The 25109-nt window shown below is 37.6% G+C and overlaps 1 protein-coding gene across 1 annotated transcript in view; it reads right to left on the reverse strand.

The window, feature by feature from the left end:
- Positions 1-9020: 9020 nt before the first annotated feature.
- negr1 (neuronal growth regulator 1) overlaps positions 9021-25109 on the reverse strand; it is a 75125-nt gene continuing 59036 nt past the window's right edge. The window contains exon 8 of the mRNA XM_030791525.1: positions 9021-9121. Within this exon, the coding sequence (XP_030647385.1) occupies positions 9021-9121 (101 nt within the window). The remainder of the gene's footprint in view (positions 9122-25109) is intronic.

The following is a 25109-nucleotide window of genomic DNA, read 5'->3' on the forward strand; positions in this document are numbered from 1 at the left end:
TTTTGTGCCTTTGTAGATTAAGATTTTTTTTATTCAGTTTGGCTTGTGGCATATTTTTGGGAAGAACAAGATAGCATGCTCTTTATGTGTGTGAAACATGAAATGGGATATGCAGGATTTGTGTAGGTTTCAGCTTGTTTCGACAGCTCTGTCAATTTATAGTCCATTCTTACTTTATGTTTAGAGGGTGTCCACGGAATATATTCTGCATTTGAATGGGTGAATGAGTGGATGAATGAATGAATGAATGAATGAATGAATGAATAGTTTGCGGAGTTAATCATAAGCTCTTGATTTTTTTTTTACTGCAAATACACTTACATATAGCTCATAAAATAAAACATATTTACTTTCAGTTTTTTTTTTCTGAAATCTTTTGTTGGACACTTTTACTGAAGTGCACACATGTGACCCAAGTGAAATCAATGCAATAAAAGCATATTTGAAAAATAGCACAGCACTTTAAATATACTCTCAAACATTAGGACTCGCTTCAGGGAAGATGAGGGCATTATCGACCTGTCAGCAAGGCCTCCCCCTCTAAAAATGCTATTTGCATCTTTCTGTTATTTCTTATCTGCTGCACTCGCTCTGCCAAGCATTATGTCTGATTCTTCACTCCTGTCACTGATTAAATTTCCATTAGCCATGCTTACCAGTTGTTGTGGCAGTAAGAGCTGCTGAGAGATGTTCTTTAAATGTGATTGCAGGGAGAGAGAGCAGAGGTGGGATAATAACACAGTAGCGTGATTTGAGGACACATACCATGTGACAGTCTATCTCTCTCTCTCTCTCTCTCTCTCTCTGAAAGGCCCATGACTGTAAGATTTCAAAGCCTCTGAATTAAGACGTGAAAAATACCAGTCGAAATCGCGTTGGAGACGCAGCAACATCTACAAACACTTTCGACAGCTTTCATTTTACCAGTGAACGCAAAAAAAAAAAAAAATTATATATATATATATATATATATTTATACCCCCATTCATTTAATTTAAGTATTGCATTTTTAGCCTAGAAAAAATCAATTATGCTTTATTTCCATTTTTATTTCAGTATCTCGAGTAATTCTTGCCTAAAGCTAATGCTGGTAGAAGTGCGAAATCTACCAAATGTAAAACATTTGGTGGTTGAATTAGGCTCAGTGTTTGCTGAAAGCCTCCCTCTAACTGCTAATGACCAGTAGGATTAATTAATGTGAGGAGGATGGGCAGCCTGGAGACTAGAACTCTCATTAATCCACTTGCAGGTGTTCTTGTGCCACTGTGTTCCCCCTCTGTCTGCAGAGGGAAGATCGACGTGGAGCTTGCGCTCTCTGTTTCAATCTTATTAGCTCTGGCAGAAATCTCGCTGCAGAGAGAGAGAGAGAGACAACAGTGAGTTGGAAGCGGCTGACGAGGAGAGAGACGGATACGGGCAGCGCAAACTCTAAAGCAAAAAATGACACGCTTTTACGGCACAGATGTGTACATCTTTAGCTTCTGTGATCGTTATCTTGACTGGAATATTGCATTAGGTTTTTCTCGGCTTTTCGTGTTGGTGTTTCGCGCTGCAAACACCACTCGTCTTAGTCCGGCTGTTGTTTTCGGCCTTTATTTTCGGTCTTGAGAGACACAGCCCAAGTTTTGTTTTTTTTTTTGGAAACTGAAATGGTAATATTTATGACAAATGCCACCACAAGTGAACTCAACAAGTGAAAAAAAAAGCAAAATACCTTGAGCTAAAAATGAATGTAGACGAATGGAAGCAAAGAGCCAAGAACCAATACTGTCAAGTGTCACTTCAAACCATGTTTTGAACGCATGTGGTACTGTCATAAGTTTGTTTGGGGGTATGGGGGGGGGTTGAGATAATTGACCAGAATTTTGTTTCTAGCATGACAAACATTTATTTATAGGCTTCCCAGAACATAGACTGAAGTAAACCTTTGTGACTCAGATTTAAAGGTGGTGTGAGAAAGAAAAAGCGAAAGAGAGAGAGAGAGAGAGAGAGGGAGAAAGAGAGAGAGAGAAAAGGGACATTGTATTAAACTGGATAACACTGAAAGCAATAGCCATTCTCTTTAGTCAGTCAAGCATTTCTACAAGGATAGAGTGACACAACAGCGTGACTCATTAAACGAGATTTTTTAAAGGGCTGTTGAGAATGACCTGGTCAACGCTCCAAATGAAAAATAAACATGCTGCAGCAGAAGCACCAGCTGAAAGGAGGAAAAAAAAATCATCAGATCACAGTATAGCACACATGGATACCTGCAACAGCATGGGATTATTGGGAGGTCATGATATGAACTTGGATATACACGCCTGAAATCTAACGTCAAATTATACAAGGTCCATAACTACTTTTTGGTTTTATTGCCAGGAACAGCACAGACGGCAGAAGTTCGGCCTCTTTTAAAAGTCAAGTGAAATGCACTTAAACAGATTATGTAAAATGATATTCATTTCAGTGGATGCTGCACTATTGAAAATCTATTGTACTAAAAGGGGTTGAAGAACAGCATATGCAATAAAGCAGATTACTCACAGACAGGAGGAGCTGACACTAACACACTGTTAAAAGTCACTCTGCACACACCATTTCACAGTTCCATCATCAACTTCCATTTATTAGTATCAAACCACTGCTACAAAATTACATCAAACAAGATGAAAATGAACTTGCATACGTGCTATACACAATGTAAGCTTTAAAGTAATTAAAGTATATGATTTTTTTTTTTTTATCTCGACAAATATCAATATATATATCAATGCCACTTAAAGCCAATATATGTCATTCCAGTGTTCTAAAGCCTATAAATATACAACTATTTCCCTGGTGGCTAAAGTACCCCATACACATTTGAGTAAAGATGACCATTTCAATTTTTCAGCACAGAATTATCAGTATAATGTTTTGGAAAACAAAAAACAAAAAAACAAAGCAAAAAAAAAACAAAACAAAACAAAAAAACAACAACAAAAAACCCCACAACAAAACAAAACAAAAGGAAAAAAAAAGAAATAAAAAGAAAAAAAGAAAAAGAAAAAACAAGAAAAGGAAGTGGAACCCCTGGGAATGTCATTATTATTTCATTCTACGTGTCTTCAAATTAAAGTTTATAAAATAAACATATATATATATACAAAAAAGACATGTTTAAACAAAATACAATAATAGGAAATGCTGCTCTCAAACCCTCTGAATGACTGTGAAAGTAGAGTAGCACACCCAATGCTATATAAACGAATGCTCAATCCAATGCCAGAGTCATTGCTCAACTAATCTCACATACGCAAAATTATATGGTTACTGTTACAGAAGTTGTGTTAAAACATTTAATTTCTGTATGACTCCAAAAACTCCCATGCCATTCAATACATCGAATAACAAAATAAGCCTGGTTGCAACAGTTAATGAGTTACAAATATTATTATTATTTAAAAAAAAAAAAATAAAGGGTAATGAATTGTAATTACTGCCAGTTACATTGTGTTTTTGTAGAGCCCTGCACAATCCTAATAAAAATGACAATCGATTCCTCCCATAAAGACTTCTGCCAGTGAGTCTAACTCATCAATTCCACACTGAGGCAAGGATTAGATAGCTTTGTTAAAAACATTGCATTATCAAGTACTCTGCATCACTGGCTGCCTGGCTAACTTATTTTCCAGTTCACTGAGATTAATGAGGGACAGGCTAACAAATACTTCATGGAAAGCTTCAAAAGCAACACATTCTCATTTTAGGTTGCTGTTATGTTATTTTTTCCACAGGAATAATATTTCCAATGGAATTATACACCTAAGTGCATTCAGACCATTCAATTCCTCTATTACACTTTTTATGTCACTGCAAACGGTTGTGAAGTCAGCTTTTAACCAGATGGATTTCCAAATTGGTACAAGGTAATGAGTTTTGGACTTACGATAGATCTATTAAGACCTACTGATATCTGAAAACACAAAAGTTTTACCTGTATACGTAGTTATTAAATACGATTGATTTTTTTTTTTTGGAATTTTGAAAGCTCTGAAGGTTGCCATGTAACTGGGAGCTACGAGTCAGTTAAGCGAAGTGCTCTCGGCGACCAAACAAAATCGTCCACTAGAAACAGACAAAAGCAAAGAAAAGGCTTTATTAACTTTGGGGTCAGAGAGATGGCTCCCTCACTCAGACCACACAACTGCTCTCAGCTGAGCTTTGAAAAAGAAGCCCTGGAGGCAGAGACGGAGAAACAGAAAAGACAAACATGGCAGTGATTTGGTCATTGTTAAAACCCTAAACCTTTTATGCTAACCCTACGAGGCCTTTGTTTTTTCCCCCTGTAAGCAGTTAACCACAGCTCATTAGTTCGTTGATAAATAACCAACCATTTTCAGTGTCTCCTTTAAATGCCTGATAAGGAAGGTAGGGGAAATTCAGATGATTTTACTATCCCATGCAGTTACCATATGTTTATGTCTGATATATCTGTCCAATCTGAGAAGCTGGCTCAGCTGCATCGCAACACTGTTTGTGTGTGTGTGTGTGTGTGTGTGTGTGTGTGTGTGTGTGTGTGTGTGTGGGGTGGTGGTGGTGGTTTAAATCTCTAAATGAGGATGCGTTGTCATTGTTTCCCATGAAACAATGCCGAAGCTCATCATATTTTTATTCATGGAAGTCAATGAGGGTACACAGTATTGTGTTGTCCTGCGTCGATTTTCTGGCACTGTGTAAATGTATTATTACTGCAGTGTTTGTGTGTCTGAGGTGCACGGTGTGTCATTTTGATTGTTAAGACAAATGTAAGCTTTAAGGATAAAAACAATTAATGTATGACTGTCTCAAAATACAGCTAGATCATCTTCATCTTCTTATTCAATTTGTCACAAAATGCCTACTTTGAAACCAAACCTTTCAATCACTGTGTACTAACAGATGTCTTCTTTTGAAGTTTTGGTCACTTAATATTCATTTCTATGAATTTAATGATTTTTGAAATATCGCTTTAAAATGTAATACTGGTTGAGCACACACTGTTCATGATATCACCAGTCAGCAAAATGTTCAAGCTGTTTTTGTGCAATGTACTAGCTGTTTTTTGCAGTCATAGACAAGACAAGGAATGATTAAGCATTGTAAGAAATGTATCAGTATTGCGGAACATCTAACGACCCTATTATGTCCTGTAATTGTTCATTACATGAGGCTTGGATATGGCATTTAATATACCATTTAAATGCTTTAAAGGCACATTCAATACAGTACTTGGTTCACTTATGGACTAATCACTGTAGGTTGCATTGTAATGATACAGAATGAAGTACACATTTTATTCCAAATGTTGGACGTTAATCAGAGTGATTACTGTGCCGACAGATAATGCTTTGAGAATGTTTTAATGCTATCCTGAATAACACAGTAGCAAAAGTCTTGAGAGAAGGAATGGGGCCTGGCCTTAAAACAGATGAATGAATATTTTAAGTCTGATCTGAAGTTTGAGGCTTTGCAGCCTAACATTAAAATTAAGTTAAGGGGCCAGGGAATCTTGTTTTCTAAAGGAGGAAACCTTAGCAGTATTCTGCAAAGTTTTCCTCCAGACAAGCACGAAAATAAATAATACCTTAAACACAACACTAGGTCACAACCACTCCTAAATTACAATGTAACACGGCCAGATGTGTAATACCTTCTCACCATCTAAACATCATTGTTGTATCTACAAACAGATATGATACATATATGGAATGGTCATAGCCCAGTAGCATACTGCTCATTCTAAAATGTGATGGATTTTGACAAGAAATCTTTTGAGAAAAAACCTCCTCTCAAGCATTCAATACATTGGTCAAACACTGACAATGTTGTGAGAAGGACTACAAATCAATATTTTCAAAGAGGGAGGAAAACTAGGTCCTAAATTTTGAAAAGAGATGGCCTTCTAAAGGTAACTGTCTTTTATTATACCTCGAATGGTTTTGGATAGATTTTCAAGGTTTTCAAATGTTAACAAGAATTTCATGCTACAAGACTGCTGTCATGTTGAATATTATAAAAATAAAGCCATATGGTGTCAGGGTCTATTAGTGATAGACTGAAATGGTACTTTGTCAGATACTGTTTGAGTCCCTGTCACTCAAACACACTGTGGCTATAGATAGTCCTGATACTGATTGCAATGTTAACAGTAGCTTAACTACAACTGTAGTCAAGTTTGACACTTGTGGCATAACTTGACTAATTAAGGTCTTAATTTGTATGTGTTTTGGTGATAGTATGTATTTTGGTGACAGACAACAGCAACAGAAAAGGTGAATGCGTATGAACTCAAAGTGCCTGTTTTATCATTTTTGGCAGTATGTAAGACTTAACACTGGCAGTAGAAACTTGATATGAGATTATTCTTTTAAACTGCTAGATGAACTGGACTATATTGTACAATGTCACTTCTCACTAACATCTGATTTATTCTTGCACCTTCCTTATTAAAAATAGTTCATGTTATCTATTTTGTTTGCAGGTCTGTTTTTTTTTTTTTTAAATTTTACATGACACTAAATATACCTGATTTTTACATAACACTGAACATATATTTTCATTCTTAAATGGGCAAACCCATGTAAGATCTGTTCAGAGAACTTCAAATCAAACTGAATTTGCAACAGGTTTACGATAGGGAGTTAAAAAAAAAAAAATGCGTGTGAATTTAATCATCTTGTCGCACATATGATTGTTCTTAATTCAATTGATTCAGAACAGTCTTGAAACTGATTTTGTTTTCAAAAAGTACTGATTTATGATAGTTGGCCACCTTAACATACATATTAATTTGACATGCAGCACATTCATAATTTCTGCACATCGTAAGACACAACATGTGTGTGAGTACTAGGGTAGTGAAAACTAAACCTAGACACTGGTTCTACCAATATTATAAAATTAATTCTACTTTCCAGAAATATACACACAAGTGACGCATTTCTATAACATCATATTACTGGTTCACAATCTCTGAATTAAAAAGTAGATTATTTGATTATAAACATTTTTTTAGTTTAATCTATTTGTCTGACAAGAATGAACAATGGTATGGCATTTAAAATGAAAGACAACATTGTAAACTATGCCATACAGGTTTTTTTTGTTAAATTATAGCCATTCACAGATTGAAATTCACACTTGAAATGTTCTTTCTGTTTCGAAGAGGAAGTGAATTTTTTTTTTCTTCCAACCTCTTAAAATGATTTCATACATCAACGAAAGCAATGAACTGAGTATATATATGATGCATTAATACATTATAAAAATCCTGTACAAATAATAATAACAAAATAAAATTTTATAAATTGGAAGTTCGTTAAACAACTTATAGGTCCCTGGAAAGCAAAAACAGAAAGCGACGTCTACAATAATGACAAGAAATTGTGCTTTCAGATGAATCTGTAAGTTGTAACATTTGTAATGTTTCTTGTTAGTCTACTCAAAGGGGACACCGCCTAATAATGACATAATCCCTCTAGTATTCCTGTAGGTCACCTACACCTAGAGGACTGTCAGTGTACAGAAGTTTAGTATTTGCACTGAGTAACTGTAAAACTGAATTGAGTAAAACTGTTGGAACTCCCAGCTCTGGAAACTTTCTCTTTCAGACATGTCCCTCTTTATGAGGTGTAATAACAATGAAATCTACTGAAATTAGACTGTCCTGTCACAACGCAAACATGTAACAAGATCTATATATGGACAATGCTACAGTAATGTTTGGAACATACTTGGCAATGACAGATTTTGTTTGTTTGTTTGTTTGTTTTGTTTTGTTCAAATTCTGTTCATGCATTCAGCCACTTGACACTGCAAACTGAAAAAAAAAAATCCTAAATTAATTTATCTATCAAACATCATTTTTGTCTAATTCTCTGAATTTGTGAACTACTATTCCTGGTTTCATAATTATGCCATTATCCTTTCATGACCTGCTGATTTTTAAATTATGGAGCGGTGAGCTTTTTCAGCTATGAAAAATGTAAATATGTTTTTCTGCTTAATTCAGATAAATACAATATTTAGCATGTTATGACTAAGTGATTTTGAAGATGATGTTAATATGTAGTTATTCACAACTTTTGCAGCAGCTAAGGATAGAAGATAGATAAGTAGTTTGCCCAATTTAATCTTATTCTTAAATAGGAAAAATTTCTAACCATTGCTGCAACATAAAATTATATCCATTTTCAGATGATAAAAACAAATCATTATGTTGTTATGATAAAAAAACAACCTTAAAAAGCAAAACAAAAAGAAAAACAAAAACAAAAAGAAAAACACAACAACAACAATAACAATACAAGTATTTGCCACTCATTTTCAACAAAGTTAGGTTTGTAATCTTGAATTGTGTATCAGTCAAATGCTCTATCAGAGCAAACCAGGTCATAAAGGTATAATGATATTCCATATATAATTTGTCATACTCCAATGTCCAAGAAATACTCAACACTGCTCAGAGATGTGGTGTTTCTCTTAGTGCATTACTTTAATAATGTAATTTCAACATCTTGAAAGGTTCCCTTTCCAACCTACGTTACCATTATTTGTTGACTAATGGAATCTACGTTTGATTTTTCGAACCCTTACAAGATCAAAAAACTGGCTGCAAAATGCTGATATGTAAATTACCTATCAGCACAGTGAGGGAAGCGGCAGAATGGGCCTTCATTTCCGCCATTAACAACAACAAAGAAAAACAACATTAGTGCCCCCCCCCCCCACCCCCTGTTTCTAGGGGGCAAATATGTCTAGCTAATTTCAGTGCCTTTGAAAGGGACAATGGGAACTGATTCACCAAGTGGATAATCAAAAACTAAAGGGAATTATACGTATTTACATGATGAGAAATCCCCCAGAATATGACCACCCCAACATAAGTAATGCTGATTAAATCCCATGCTGCTAGGAACAAACTGTACCAGATTGGAGCCAGCAGTCAGCAATGTCAGAGGATTTGTAAATGCTTGAAAGGGTTCTTTACAGTCATTGTGTATGGCCAGGTTCAGCTAGTAAACAATGATGAGGGAGGAGAGAGCCAAAATCAGGTACCGGCAAGACAGCAGGACTTCTGCACTTCCCGTACTCCCATACGGCGCAGTGTTGGGGGCTGTAAATAAGAGAAGAGAGAGAAAGAAAGATAAACAGATTATCACTTTTTTTTTTTTACCCCACCAGCTGGATCAAGTTGTTCTCTGAAACCTGTGCTCATTCATCTCGTGCTCAATAGCAAAAAGCCACCACTCATATCATAATCTACACAAACTGAGGACATGGACTCAAAACCAGCAATTTTTTTTTTTTTTTTAAAGGACTTGGGCACGGCAAGGTTTTTTTTTTTGTTTTTTTTTTTTTTAAACCTCAGTGTTCAAAACTGCACTGGCTACTGAGCATGAGAAAGCATATGATTTCTTATCAGTTACAGACCACTCACCACTAATAAGTATCACAGTTATCAAAATCAACATTGTCCTGGTATTTCCTCTGTTTCAGTAGTTAACCCTGATTCTGTGTATGAGATTTAAAAGAGAGATGAGTACTATGATGGACACACCATCTCAAAAGGGTCCTGAAAATATTCTTTGTTGACACCCTCTGATTTGTGTACGGGTATATCCATAGTCTTAGTATGTAGTGACCTGAGCGGCAGTTGTGAGAGTACCGTAACTTGAGTCTAGTGCTCAGGAGAGGTGCTTGAAGGCAGGTGTGAGTGTGTACAAGCATTCATCTTAGAGGTGGATTATACAGGTCTGGAGATGGAGGACTCTGCCCTAGCTAGAGAGATTGGGGCTGAGTGTAACCTACATTATCTCTGAGCACAAGTCAGCTACGCGGCCCGGATAAAACTTAATGAGCAGAGATTTTGCTTCGCATGAATGGATGTTCCAAACAATTACAGATACACTTATAAATACACATCAGTACATGTGCATAGTAAACTACTGGGGATTTTCTTTATTCATTCACAAGAAAGAGTCTACATTTGACAGAGGAGCAATAGTGTGTTCTTGTTCTGTTCTGCTTTTTTGAATGTTCTTACAGTTCCAAGTCCTCTTCGAATGTCTTTCAATCACCCCATAAAAGACTCCAATCCATTAGCAATAATATTTCGACACTATATTATCAGTAGAAATTATATGCGATGTTTACCCACAAAAAAGTACGATATTACAGGAATGAGTGAGCTGTCTCAAATGGAAAGCAGAAAGGAGCAGAAATGGGTGGCTGCGTCCTAGAAAATAGTGCAAATTGTGATGATGGTGTGTGTAAGTGCGCGTATGTGTGTGGTGTATGTGTGTATATGTGTGTGAATAGAAGACACAGGGGCAGCTGGACTCTGAGAGGAAACTGCCCAGCAGACTGGAGGCTCATTCCGCTTCCACCCATAGCACCGGATAATGACACAGTTTTTTTTATTTATTTATTTATTTATTTTTTTTTAACTCGGCTGAGAGAGTGCCGCTGGTAACCATGGAGACAGCTCACATCCTGCTTGCCAACCCCCCTCTTTTTTTTTTCTTTTTTTTTTTTTGCCAGCAGCAGAACATGCACAGTCCTCCCAATGTAACAAAATCATTCGGGCCATAAGCACCTGCCTCCATCGTTCAGGCAAAAGCTCTCAGTCAAATCCAAGAGAACCATATGGCTACTGAAGGTATAAAGAAAGGTCACAACATTTCATATCCGTAGAAGGCCTATCGTTTGTCCTTATTGTTTTAGGGATCCCTCTGATTAAGTACCTCATCTCCACCTTGACTGATGAATCTGACCAGAGCCAGGAACAACTTCTCCCAACAGTAACAGCAGTAATTAAGGAAAGTAGCCTATATTATCTGCACCTACATAGCACTTGATTTGCTGCTTGTTTAATATCCCACTGTGTCTAAATCAGTCTCTGTTGTTGTGACTGTGCAGGTTGTTACTGCTCTTGCTGTTTTAATTAACTCCCCCCCTTTCAGATCCCGCATGGCTTGTGACTTTTCCAGACTACAGCTTGGAGGACTGAGGAGAGAGATTGCAGTGGGTGCTGCATCAGGTCCCTGAACTTTAATTGCGTTCACTTCGATTCTCCCTGTTTCAGGCATTCGGTACACTGAATATCGTGAATAACAGGTTGAATCTCCAAAGCCAAGCTCCCAGAGTTCATATGAGACCATATGTAAATGGAGACTGTAGCGTCGGCGGCCTTTATTAAAGCAAAATGATTGTCATAAGGTTTGTAAATCACATGTTGATTGAGCCGAACATGCATGGATGCTCACATGCCCAGTTTTCCTGATCATACAGGGAGGATAAATAGCATTTTTGGATGACGGCCATTCAAAGAACTGTCAGAGGCATACGCTGCAGTATTCTGAATATGACTCACATGCAGTAATACCTAATTATCTCCAGGTAGAAAGGCTATTAGAACACAGTAGTGGGGGGACTGTAATTAGTCTTCTCTCTCTTTCTCTCTCTCTCACACATTCTGTCCCTCCCTCCCTCCCTCTCCCTCTCTCTCTCTCTCTCCCTACCTTTCTCCCTCCCTCCTCCTTCAACATTTTGTTTTGGTTGAATTAGTTACCTCCAGAAATCTTTTTGAACACGGTGGTCTTCATGTTTCTGGTTTGTCAAGACTCTGAAGCGAGGGATGAAAAAAAAAAGAAGAGCCGACATCCCCTTAATCAGCTGGCTCTCCTAATCCCCCCTTTTTTCTTTTGACTGGCACAGGACCATTCGTTAAGCTGTTTAATGAATTCCTCTACTCTGTTCAACCCTCCCGTTTGTGCTGTTGTGGTGGTGGACGATCGACTCTCACTCCAACTCAGATGGAAAACTTACTGAGCTCTTGACAGCACGGGCAAATGAGCTTTAAACTAATAGGCTTTATTGTCCTTTTCCTTTTTTTTTTCTATGGTGGAAGATAATGGTTTTTAATAGTCCAGGCTATTAAAAACGACAATATATAGTGGCTGAAAAAAAGATTCAAGCTGAATATTAATTCTGAGTGTATACAACAGCATCTATTTTCAATATTTTCCAGTGTTTAAAAAAAAAAAGTCCAATTACCCCCAAACTCATAAGTCTCTCTCATAGTCACCTAAGCCATTCACTTGTTTTTACACAGTATGACTGGCATAGTTATCATTAAAGGGTATAACACACTTGGGGGAAAGGCTATTTGCATGACTCTATAAAAACTCCATAGACATCTGATTGCCAGATACCACCTCTGGGCATAACAGAGAGAGAAACTCTGGCCGACTCATCCGCCCATGGAATGCTGCCAATCATGTTCTCCTGGACTCTTGGCCAGTCAGCTAGTTTGCCCCACTGGGCATTGACAGACAGCACTTTTACCTGATGTGCCATTCAGCCACCTACACTGTTTTATCAAATTATCGCTCAATAATTCTGAAATTGCTGTTTCGATAAATATACTCTGAATCCCAAATGACTGTGGGATAAATATAGATAGGTAAAAACACAAAACAAGACCATCATGCGTATGATACAAGATGTAGCACTAAACACTGTGCTCTGCTTTTATGAGCCTCTGAATTTTATCTTCTACACTTTAATGGGCTGCACAGCAATTCCGTCTGAACTCAATTAAAAAGAAACCGTCTTTGATGCTGCGGAAGTTTGTGGACCGATGGATTCATCCAGATCCCCACTCTCACTCCAGCCCATGGTCCCTTTTCTCCAGGGAAAACCTTGACTGGCCTTGAGGAAAAAGGCCAATGTCCTTGACCATCAATTAGTGCCCTTTTGTTCCTCTGCTTCCCCCAGAGAAACCCACACCAAACGTGACTCTGCTCAGTCCTTGGCAAAGCTGCTAAATCCCATATCAGCCATCTTGAACTCATCACAGATTTGATAAATATACCCTTGATCCTCCTCCAGTCCCTTTGCTTTTAATAGCAGAGAACAATACATCTCTGGAGACAGTTCTCTTTGATCCATACCACAAACAAATATGAAAGAACCTCTCCTCTTTTGTCTTTACCTACCTGGTTAGAGAACAGTGTTCTGAAGAGTGTCAAAATACATTTGGAATACTTGTACACATGGGTAGCTTTACTTACTTGAGGTATATGAGGTTGCATTGGTATTACAGTCTATGTGCTTAAACTGTAGTTCAGTATACTTATAGTGAATATAACTGAACATTATTTTTCTTACTCTACGCTTTCCTCTAGTTAACTTTGTTCTTCAGCACCCTTTAGAAGTGTAATTTAATCTATTTAATCATCAGTGTTTAAAGATGCAGTGTATTTTTACATCTTTGCCTTTGTTGTCATTATGCTGACATGAAATATAGTGGAATGCCGTCAAATATCCAATATATTTGATATATTAAGAATATTGCTGTGTTCATGCTGTGTAACTGAAAGACATTACAGGTTCTTTTAATGTTCATGCATAGCTGGGACACAGCAAGGGAGTTTGTGTGGGGTTTTGTTTTTCCAAAATTGAACTGAAATGTTTCTTCAAAATGGAACATGATAGGTTGTTTCCATGCTACTTCTGCTCTGCCTTAGGACATGATGAAAGCTACATTTTGAAGCAATCTGTACAGTGGTAGGCAAACTACAGTTATTTTACATTTTACAGTTCAACAATAAAACAACAGTGAGCTTTGAAATCCAGTGGCCTTCTAAACAAATGCAGTACCTTTTTGGCTACTGCTAAAAGTGGATTAAATAGAGCTCTCTCAGCTAGCGGACCACGTATGGACAACCAGATTTTTTGTTAGATAGACAAGAGTATGAGAAACATGTATCTACATGCCACTTTGGTTTATAGCGCTTGGGAAAATTTTTGCCTATGGTGCCACGTGATCTGCTTCTGTGATGTGAACGGTGATTGTATGACAGATAGCGCAGCGGAGTGTTCACTCTTCTGAAAGTCTTACTCAACAGAGTCAGTGTGATGTGACAAACTGTGCCATGGTCACTACATAACAACGCTCATTCCAAACAGGATGCACCTCAGCTTGACTCTGGTTATTTGTCTGCTTGAATTTGGCACAGCGAGCCTTGTACTTATAGCATGAAAGCTGGAGTCTTGTCCACGAAGAGTGTCTGGCCATGCAGAAATGGTTCGTGGCCGTGACTGTTGAGCGCTGGGTCCGTATTTTCAGTCACGGTCCGTTGAACAGCAGGGAAAAATGCACATGTACTTAAAACACTGAGGTTTGTAAGTTTGTAAATTCAATTATGAAATATTCACATTTTAAAGCAACATCTGTTCAACTAAACATTTGTGAGAGCACATTACATCACCCGAATAAAACTAAACATCAGTGCTGACAAAAACTGCTGGGAAATTGCTTGGTCAACAAACAACAAACTGTTCTTGTCTTCAGTCTTTTCTATGTTATATCTGCATTGTGTGTACACGGCCTACCTTAGAGACTCTGTACGCTTTCCTTCCATACATGTCCAGAGTATTACACATAGGCATAACAAATGCTTTGTCACTTACTCCAATCTAAACACGCTGAACAAGTGAACAAGTCTGCATTGCAATTATGTTAGCTAGCCTCATTCGCACGTTTAATGCACAGATTCGAACAGCAAGTTCAGTTCAGCTGCGCGTCTTGATAAACCTTTGTAAACGTTTTTAATTTAACTGGTTCTTTCACTAACACACAGTGCCTTTAGTGTATTCATACGTAGTTGTGATACTGCAAACATATTGGGGTTTTAAAGCTGTAAGGCGTGTGACCTTATTGTTCTGCGTTTTAAGTCTACAGTAGAATTGTTTGATTTGTGTAGCTTGTCACAGCGAGAGTGGAATACCATGTCTACTAATGCAACAGCAGTCATACCCAACACATGGTCAACTAACACATACTGAACGCTTAATGAAAAGTATATGTAAGCCATTTTGAGCTGAGGGATTACAAAATACTTTGCTCAGTTGGTATTTAATCTGATGAAGCTATGGTTTCACTGCTATTTTTCTCCAAGTGTGAAAACAATGGCATTCAGGTCAACTGAACAGATGCTGTTAATTTCTTATCGACGTTGTCTCTTCTTGCAAATACATACCGATTCTCTTCATGCTTTGTGCAGTTCAATCACAAAATAGCTAATTGTCAGGACACACCTAGGCACACACTCCACTGATGTTCAGGGACAAAAACCATAAATCATTTGGAACTTGTCTGGTTTCATTAAGGTTGGGGGACCCCTAACATCCACAACTGTCTCCTGTAAAGATGTCATTTCTGTACGACAAGAAATATTATAGTTGTACTGTTTTGAAGTAAAACTTTATGTGTTAATACTTTTTAAAGCTGCGCTGCACCCAATTGTACTTTAAGTATACTTACAAAATACTTCTCTATCAGTTGCCTTGAGAGTGACTTAATAAGTGATAGAACCAAGGATCCCTCACACACAAGAGAACAAAAGAGTGGAAAACCTGCATAGGAGGTTTCATTTAAGTTATTTCAGCTGCGATACATGAATGGAGGGGGATAGTGTAGTGGATTTAAGTACTGTATCCATCATCATGTCTTACATGCTTGTGTTTGTCTGAAGTCATTGTGTGTGTGTGTGTGTGTTTGTGTGTGTGTGTGTGTGTGTGTGTGTGTGTGTGTGTGTGTGTGTGTTTGTGTGTGTGTGCGCTCGTCACTAGCAACTACCCTTCAGACACACTCCTTAACCACACCTCTCAACCACAACTTGGGGAGTCAATGGGGCAAAAACAAAGCAGAAAACAGAGCAATGAATTACGAAAATAATACCATACCCCATTAGTAATGAAATTATCCAAAACATGTGAACAATGCCTCACAAGCTGAAACACAGAACAGAACACGTTCAGCTAAACCACAGATTGAAGTTCTTCCTTTCACCACTGGCCCTGGATAGATGTTTATCACTTCCACCACTGCCCTACGCCCTATATATATATATATATATATATATATATATATATCTGTGTGTGTCTCTCTCTCTTTGTGTGTGTGTGTGTGTGTGTGTGTGTGTGTGTGTGTGTATAGTCTCACTCTGGTGTGAGTAGACAGTTATGTGAGTAGACATCATGGCATCATGGGGGACAGGCTGCAGTGGTACACCTCTGATGAGTGTTAATAACGTATATTATCAGTAGTGTCAAATGAAATGGAGATGCAGGTAAGCTAATGCTGAATAAGCATGCATGTCTTAATAGGATCTAAGAGCAGCCTTGACACTGACTTAATAAGCAATACAAGCAAGAATCCCTGAGACACAAGAGTGGAAAACCCAACAAAGGAGATTTCATTTCAGTCAGTTCAATGATTACTTTTCCAAGAGATTGCAGAGCTTTCACTCAAGATGAATGGAGGTGCACAGTGTATTATCCGGATTTAAGTGGTATACCCATTATCACGTTTTAAAATCTGATTTTTTTGTATGTCTTTACCATTTTTCTTCATTGCTTGATTGCTTAACTATCCCAGAAGAACAAAACAGAGATCTAAAACGCTGTAACAAAAAACCTAAATGTTCAAAACTGCAAAATTATTCGCATAACAATGTGTCACATGAAAATGAGAAGTACCTTTTTTTCTTTTTTTTTTTTTTTTAAATCAGTACAGGCAGTTCTCTGTGCTACTGGACAAAACAGTCTCCAAAATGATCTGCCTAAGACACCCTACTAAACATTTTTCCAAGAAACATAAGCATAGAACAAGCTAATCACATTAGATCAATGCACACTGACTTTGCACTTAAATTCTAAAATTCTAGAATTCTTAAATTCTAATCAGAGCATAACCACAGATACATGCGGCCCACCAATTAGCTTTTCGCTAATGGCTTTGTATAATATTCTCTGCAATATGGATTATACTGGAAATATGTTGGATGTTCTGTGCCTGCTCTGGACATTCTAAATCATTCTGGAGTTTCAGTGATCAAAAATGTATCTCATGCAACTAGATGAAAAACAACACGAGGCTCTAATCTTAAAATTTCACGTCATTCCTCTTTCACCTTGCTGCTCCCGTAGGACGGCATATCTTCCCAAGTCCTCGTCCGCTGCTGAGTAATGCTCAGTTGTTTCCTTTAATCAAATCGACCCAAACTCGTATTGATTGATCTTTACGAGCAGTGCTTTTAGCAACAACGCTTCTGGACCATAATTATGTCTGAAGGGGGCTTTGATTGAGCTGTGAGATGTTTGAGACTTCATCACAAATGCAGAAAAGAGTCACTTAAAACAAACCCTTTCCACAGCTGAGGGGTTCAGACACACTGCAAAAAGCGTACTCTACGTCAGCATTCAATCTCCTGCAGTCTCCTAAATCAGCTTCTTTCTTTGTACTGGCCTGAGAATGACTGCTCTGAGACTGGTCACTGTGGCGTGTTTATGAGGTGCTGACTCAGGAATCAGTAAACCCCCCCTCCCCCCCCAAACCCACGCTCCCTCCCTCAATAGCTCTCTCTGTTCTTAAAAGGGTCACATTTACCACAAAAGACCACTAAAGTATGAGAGACAGTGAACTTTCATAAGGTTGCCACATGACAAGTTTCCTAGAGGTTGATTTTACCATACACACACACACTTTAATGAAAAGACTCCTGTCCTGAAAAGACTCCCTGCCTTCAGGGGATGACGGGCCACCATGTGTTGCCAGAACAGCTTAACTATACCTTGGCATAAACTGTAAAAATACCTGGAACTTTACTGAAGGGATGCGACGCCATTCTTCCATGGGACATTCCATTATTTTGTGTCATGTCGGTGGTGGAAAACGCTGCCTCTGCACTCATGCAGAATCTCCCATATGTCTACAAATGAGCTGAAATCTCATGACTGAGACGACAACACCATATTGTTTACATTGTTTTCATGCTCAGTGTTCCATTCAGTGACTACTCCTGTCCTGTGGATCGTGGCATTGTCATCCTGGAAGAAACTACTCCCATCAGGACAGAAAGCCTCGGCATAAGATGTGGATGAACTGAATCATGTCAGAAAAATGCGATACAAAACCGAACTGCCAGAATCTTCTGCTGGGGGTAACAAGCACTCAGGCCTGAAGGGGGTTCTTTTTTTTTTTTGGGTACACATGCACCGGGTCACTTGTTGAGAACTGGATGAAGGATTACTCCTCTGACCATATGAGTTTTTCCACTGCTCAATGGACCATTTCCTCTGTTCTCTACACTGCATCACTCACAAACATTTCCTTTTCAGTGTAATAAGGGGTTTATGCACTATAGTAAACCATCCACTGTAACCCTTTCTATGAAGTTCTTGACTGACCACTCGTGGTGAAAGGGCCAGTTCACAGCCCTGAGTGATGTTTTCAGTCAGCTGATACTGAGTTGTATGCTCTTTCAATCACAGTTGACTCTAGTTGACCTTTTTTCTTCCAGTTGATGCCAAGACCACATTAGCCACTGTTCCTTGTGAACCTAAAGCACACTGAGAATCCTTCATTGCTGAATCTACTGCCAAATGTTCCCAAACAATCCCGCCTCTTTCAAAGCCACTCCGATCCATTCATCACCATAATGGATGAATAGGCCTGTCAATCATTCTTATGCATAACTATACAACCCTAATGATAATTTCCTAATTAACTCTGGATGCGCACCTATATGGATGCATGCTTTTTCAATATACTTCATATCCATCATTTAGTCAAGTGTTGTCTTTATATAGTTACATATATTTTACACATATTTATATATTATGATATAATCCAAGCTCACACACACACTCACACACACACACACACACACACATATATATATGACCATGTTTCATATAGACCCTCTGTTGACTGCCATCTTAGCCTCTGCATTATTGGTCATCTCTATAGACTGCAAACACAACACAATACATAACAAAGCAGATCCCCCCTTTATACACAGACAAAACCTGCTAGCCCTGAATCTTTCTTCCGCCTTTTTTTTCCTTTTGTGCCAAGTGCCTTACTGTGGACTGCCTCAGGGATGTCGTGGACGAAAGCTGCACTATCCAGGAGAAAGAGGGAGATATATTCACCACACATCTCCTTTATTTTATGCTCCACTCTGAAGACCATGCTCTTCTCCAGGAATACTAAAAATCTCAGCTGTATATGGATGACTGCTTCATATTGTCCACTTATGCCTAGGGATCATTTCTGTAAACAATATTTTAACAGGGCCAAGGCCATGGTAAAGAAATAAGGGGTTTTTCCCCATGGCTACTTTATGCTACACACCTGAACAAAAAGACAAGCATATGCACAAAAGTAGACTGGCCTTCAATTCCACAATAATACTAACAAATGAATATTCCCTTCGCACTGGTCTGGTTTTCCATCACTGAGACAATCTCAATGCTAACACAGCTCTAATAACTGAAACCTAAATGAGCACTTATATTTTTAGTCATTTATCAGTGCTTTCACATAAAATCATATTGTTAATCCTTAAGCGATACACTAATTTCAGTTATTCTTTGATTCATAAATAATAATCTTAATTAAGCCCAGTAATTAAATTAGGATTGAGTATTAAGATTTACTTCTGTTAAAAGCATTTTCCTCTTTCTGCTTAGTATTCCATACATTCTACTTAAGAACAAATGAGAACGACCACAATCTGTAATCTCATGTCAAGTGGCTCAAATTTGAGTTGAAGAAAAGAGATCAGACTTTAAAATCTATACAAGGGAGAAAGGGTGAGAATGTCTAAGAGGGAAAGAGAGAGAAAGAGAGAGGGTAGACTGGTAAAGATGAAACATACAGTAAAATTCTACAGTCACAAATATGTCTAACAAAACATGTTAATGTTGATCAGTGGAGGAAATGTGTCCATCTTGGTCTGCTTTTTACTACAACGGAGGGTAATTTAGCTTCTTGACAAGACAACAATGTATTTTAAGCTTAACTATTCAAGACTAGCTCACTGTCCATCCTGCACATGTCTGATTAGACATTTTTCCAATCAGCTTTTGATAGAGTAATTTCAACAGCTATTGTTTATTCAGTCACGCTTGTTACTTAACCCATTTTCAAATGATAGCTTTCTTTTTTGGTCTAACTGAATTAAGTTTGTACATGACTAAAAAAGGACTTATCACTCAGCACTACCCTGCATTTCTTGTTCAGTTCAGTTTAGAGAATGGCCTACAGATCATGAAAGAACACATACCCAACAACTGGTCAAACAAGATGTTAGTTTTAGTTAGAGACAAACTAACAAAGAGCAGAAAAGATAGCAGGACAAGCGCAGGTGTGAAGTCTGCATTTAATATTTATTGTGACATTTTAAGGTAAGGAAAAACGGTTATTCCTCAAAGTAATAGTGTTTTCGTGGCACTGTGTCCTGGATTTAAGAATCTGAGTGATTTGAGTGAATTTTGCAACAAAAAAATGTGTAATTTCATCAAATCTGCCTTCTTATTCAATTCAGTTGTACATGTTACCTACTTCATTGAGGCAAATATTGTTTCAGATGGTAAAACCATCAATAAAAACTATCATTGTCACACCCTGGTAATCCACCGTCTTTTTCAAAAGGTACATATGAGTGTTAACAAGGGCTCTGGTGCTCTCGCCAATATTGTGTAATTACCAAGGTAAAGTTACTTAGTTTTTCACGAGGATAAAGTCTAAGGAAGAAGAGCTAAATCTATAGTGTGCACTTGACTGAGAATAGTAAATGCTGGCAACTGCTCTATCAACTACTACTCTTCACTACTCTTACTCTGTCACAGACAGAACAAGAGAGAGAGAGAGAAAGAGAGAGAGAGAGAGAGAGAGAGAGAGAGAGAGAGAGAGCGAGCAAGCCTTCAAATGTTATCACCCTCAAATCCACTCTATCCTTTCTTCTGCAGGTCTGTTCTTTGAGACACAGTGACACTATCAGTGGGACTTACAGCACTGCATAAATACCAAATCCCCTGCAGTGACACATGCACTTTAGCCTGATATGGATGCTGTCAGCCTCTGAAGCTTCAGGCCAGGAAGTGCTTCTCACTTTTGTGTTCAAAGCTTCTGCGAGGGGTCAGAAATTATCGATCGCACGTATTTGACGATTCCTGACAAATGAGACCTGGATATTGACCCTGAACACAACCTCACTGCTAGAGTCACCCTGCCAATGACACAGTGACAGCAGTTAAAACCTAGGCATATACTATATAAAGTGATGAATAAAAATACAAAAGCATTGTATGGTTCAAATGAAGTTTGACAGATATATATATGTATATGTATGTATGTATGTATATATGTATGTGTGTGTGTGTGTGTGTATACACACATATATATATATATATATATATATATATATATATATATACATACATATATGAATGACATACAGAAACATAAATCCCATATATATGAGGGCCAGACAGGCAGCAATAATTAAATAGAACTTGAGTATATAAATGTAAATCTATAAACAGATATGGTGTATTAAAAGACAGTCACATTGGTATTTATACAATTTATTTTCATGGAAGTCCATTTTTTGATAATTAAATTACATTTAACATTGTCAATAAGCAGATGATAGCGTTATATCAAAAGAAAAAATGCATAAGACATTCTTACTACCCACATCTCACATTTGAATACGGTAACTGTTTGAAGTCCAGTGGGTCCTCTTTGGTGGCCAGAGACTAATTAAATGGAGCCCTGGAGAAAACTATATGCATATGCTGTATTTAAAAGTCTGCTGAAGATCATCAGTGCTGTTAGAAGAGAAACTGTCAACAATCCATTGACAAACAATGACTTCATCGAAATTCTAGCAGCTGTTTGTGAAAGGCACAACAGGTACACTTCTACAGGGCTCAATAATGACCTGAACGACTGCACAGAGGACACCATGTGTTTTCTATTTCACGGGGGCCTTAGTTCACACCCTGCCTCTTCTCCAGTTTACAAATTTCAGCATTTTCCAAAACCACAAAGTCTTCAGGTGAGATTTAGTTGTGTTGCTTATTAGTCATGTTACTTTCTGTGTGGTGGTTAAAATCATAAAGTAGTTTAAATAACAAATGATACTAATTATTCAAAGATTCTGTTAATTACCAACTTAATTTACTATCTTAAGAGCCACCAGTTATTTTTAGTATTCACATCATTGTCATCATTATCCCTATCAGTCCAGGCCAACCAACTATCAAAACCTGAAAACGGTGTGGACCAAGTAGATTGTGATATGTGCACATAAACATGTTTACCCACTATGGTAGCCTATATGCCAAGCTTAAAACATTGCCAAGTTGTTGATTGATTAGTGTTCGAGTGTAGAGAAATTATAATCATCTCCAAGATGCAGAGTGTAAGAAATTCAGCGCTGCATTGTCTTTGACGGCTTAATTTTGATAAAATATCCATTGAATGATTTGCATTCATATCACCTCTGTGTTTTTCTCTCCCAGTTAACATGCAGGCTGTAACCCTTTGAGAGGTTCTCATTTTCATAACTGAATGTGCCTCTCCTCCAGCTCTGGGCGTTTCCCTCAAAACATCTTTGGAGTTTATCTCAGGCTGCAACTTTCCTCTAGTCGATACATGTAATTTAGCATATATGCCATTTTTATCAATTCTTTCCAAAATGGTTAAGAGACTGTTCCAAGACAAGTAAAATGACACCAATGGAACCAATGGTCATGTGGTTTAGAATATAACTGCACGTGTAGTGCCTAGAGATCAGCATGACCATATCATTCATTCATTCATTCATTTATTAACTGCAATGTTGTTCCTATTTTCACCTTAATTTGGAATGCCCAAGTATGCATGGACACTAATAGTAACCACCTCACACAGCCTAAGTGTAGGTGAGACATGCCTATATATGCAGGATTTATATTTATATATTCAGAATTCCATATATATACTCAGAATTATATCTATAAATCCAGGCTTTACATTTATATATTCAGGATTTATATTTAAAACATTTATAATATATGTTTATTTTTATATATCCATTGTGTTTAAGAGGTTCAAACTCAATGATATAGTCAGTGACTGGTTCAGGTATCGATAACACACTGAAATCACTGATCATGCTATTAGCATTTGGAAATAATACAGTGTAGCACTCTGGTTCCTTTGTGTTGTAACATGTTATGTTCAGCCCCAAAACACATTATTTTGACAATTATTAAAGATGTGGTTCAGCAGTAAGAAGAAAAAGTCACACGCTCATGAATAAGGCCATCTTTGAGGCATTGTTCAACTCCAGCCAAGTGAGAGAGCTAATGATGAAATGTTCTCAAGCATTCTCTAAATGCCAGTTTTTCCATCATAATGGAAAATCCAATTTTGCGGGAAGTTCACTGTCAGTTAATGCTTCCTTTCAAAAGCCGAATACAGTAAAGCACTGAGCTATTCAACCTTTTCACAGGTGCCAGCCCCTTGGCTACTGTGTCAAAATAAATACTTCCACACACAGGGATGTTTACACTGCTCTTGCCAGTCATATTCAAAATTGCCTTAATTCTGTTTTTTTTTTTCATCCCAGTAATCATTTGCACTAATTCAGTAAAATGAGCTCTTTCAAGCTTGTCTTTGTATTTGACGTGTCCTCTAGATAACTGTTGCTTTGCAAAAAGTAGGTATTTATATATAATCTAACAAACGTGCTTGGTATACAGACCTCTGTGCTTAACAGAACCAAGCTCATGTGACTTTGTAGGGATTCTTGTATTGATAGAGACTTTTAAAACTTGTTTAATATCAGTCTATGCTGGGTTTTTGTAAAACAGAATAGGGAGCCCTGTCTGTGATAGAGGAGAGCCGTCAACCAATCAGTCACAAAACATCTCAGGGCAGGTTTCACGAGTGGATTGACTATTCATGATTCTTTTTTTTTTTCTTTTCTTTTCTTTTCTTTTTTGTTAAGTTCAATCGTTTCTGTACAAGAATTGCTTCCTCTTCTTGCTATGATTGAAATCCCTCTTGAGTATCACTTCACTCTTCCTTGACTTCAAAATCATGTGAGTATAATCTATGGTGAAAAGTCAGCTCTGCAAAGGAATATGCTTTTTATGATTCAGCACAGAAATGCTGATAACTGTATACCCGTATTAGTTATGTCAGTAGGTCTTATCTCCTTTTATATGTATACGACTAATATAATTTATTATAAGAGACACTGTGGCAGTAGTAAAAGAAATACATCATACTGTACACCACCAACATGCTTTACCTCACTTAACACAACACACAATTCGACATATTTAATAAAAAATCACCAGTCAACCCTCTTGAAACCTTCAGAAATAACCAAATGTTTAAATGGTTTGTGTACTGAATCTACTGCTATTTTAGCCAAACAAAGATTGATTTTGTTGTCAAGTGTTTCCTAGCCAAGTGCTTCAAATGGGTATTAGCACATTCAAACTGAGCAAATTTGCCAAAATCAGAGATCATTTACAAACATAACCATTCATTGTAAACACTTCCATACCCCGTTCCACTGGCGCCATGTATTTATTTTAGCTTTTGAGGGATAAATTGTACTACACTCCTGCCAGCAGTCTTCTTGGATGATGAACCACTTCAGATGCACATCGTCTCAGCAGATTAATACAGATTATATAGGATTTTCAAGCAACTTCGGAACATTATAATGATAAAGCATGTCCTACATGATAAAACAGGTCTTACAGTCACACATTTGAAATTGTTTGCTGGACCTAAGCTGGGAGGTTGGAACTTCAAATACAACCATATATATTGTCTCTGACAGAATGTTCACTGGTCAGCAGTAAGAAACAAGATTTGATAGCTGTCATGTATCTTAGCTCTCCTTGAGTAACTATCCATCTGTCTCTGTATGACTGTTAGAACATGATAAGAACTGACCACTGGAATGCCTGCACCTCATATATGAGTGAGATAGATATAACTTACTTTACTTTACTCTAAAGGCCACATTACTTGTTTTGTGGGACTGAAATCTTAAATGGGTGGTAAAGTGGATTTCATTTCTCTTTGTTAAAAAAAATAACCTAATTTAACAGTAGCCGTTCACCCTCCACCACCTCAGTTGAGCTGATGAAAATGACAGTTTCATCTGAGCTCCAGGAGAAGACTGATATTCATTTACACTACAACGCCACATCAATCATCCAAATGTCAACCA

Source organism: Chanos chanos, chromosome 14, assembly GCF_902362185.1.
Source record: "Chanos chanos chromosome 14, fChaCha1.1, whole genome shotgun sequence".
Classification (NCBI taxonomy): Eukaryota; Metazoa; Chordata; class Actinopteri; order Gonorynchiformes; family Chanidae; genus Chanos; species Chanos chanos.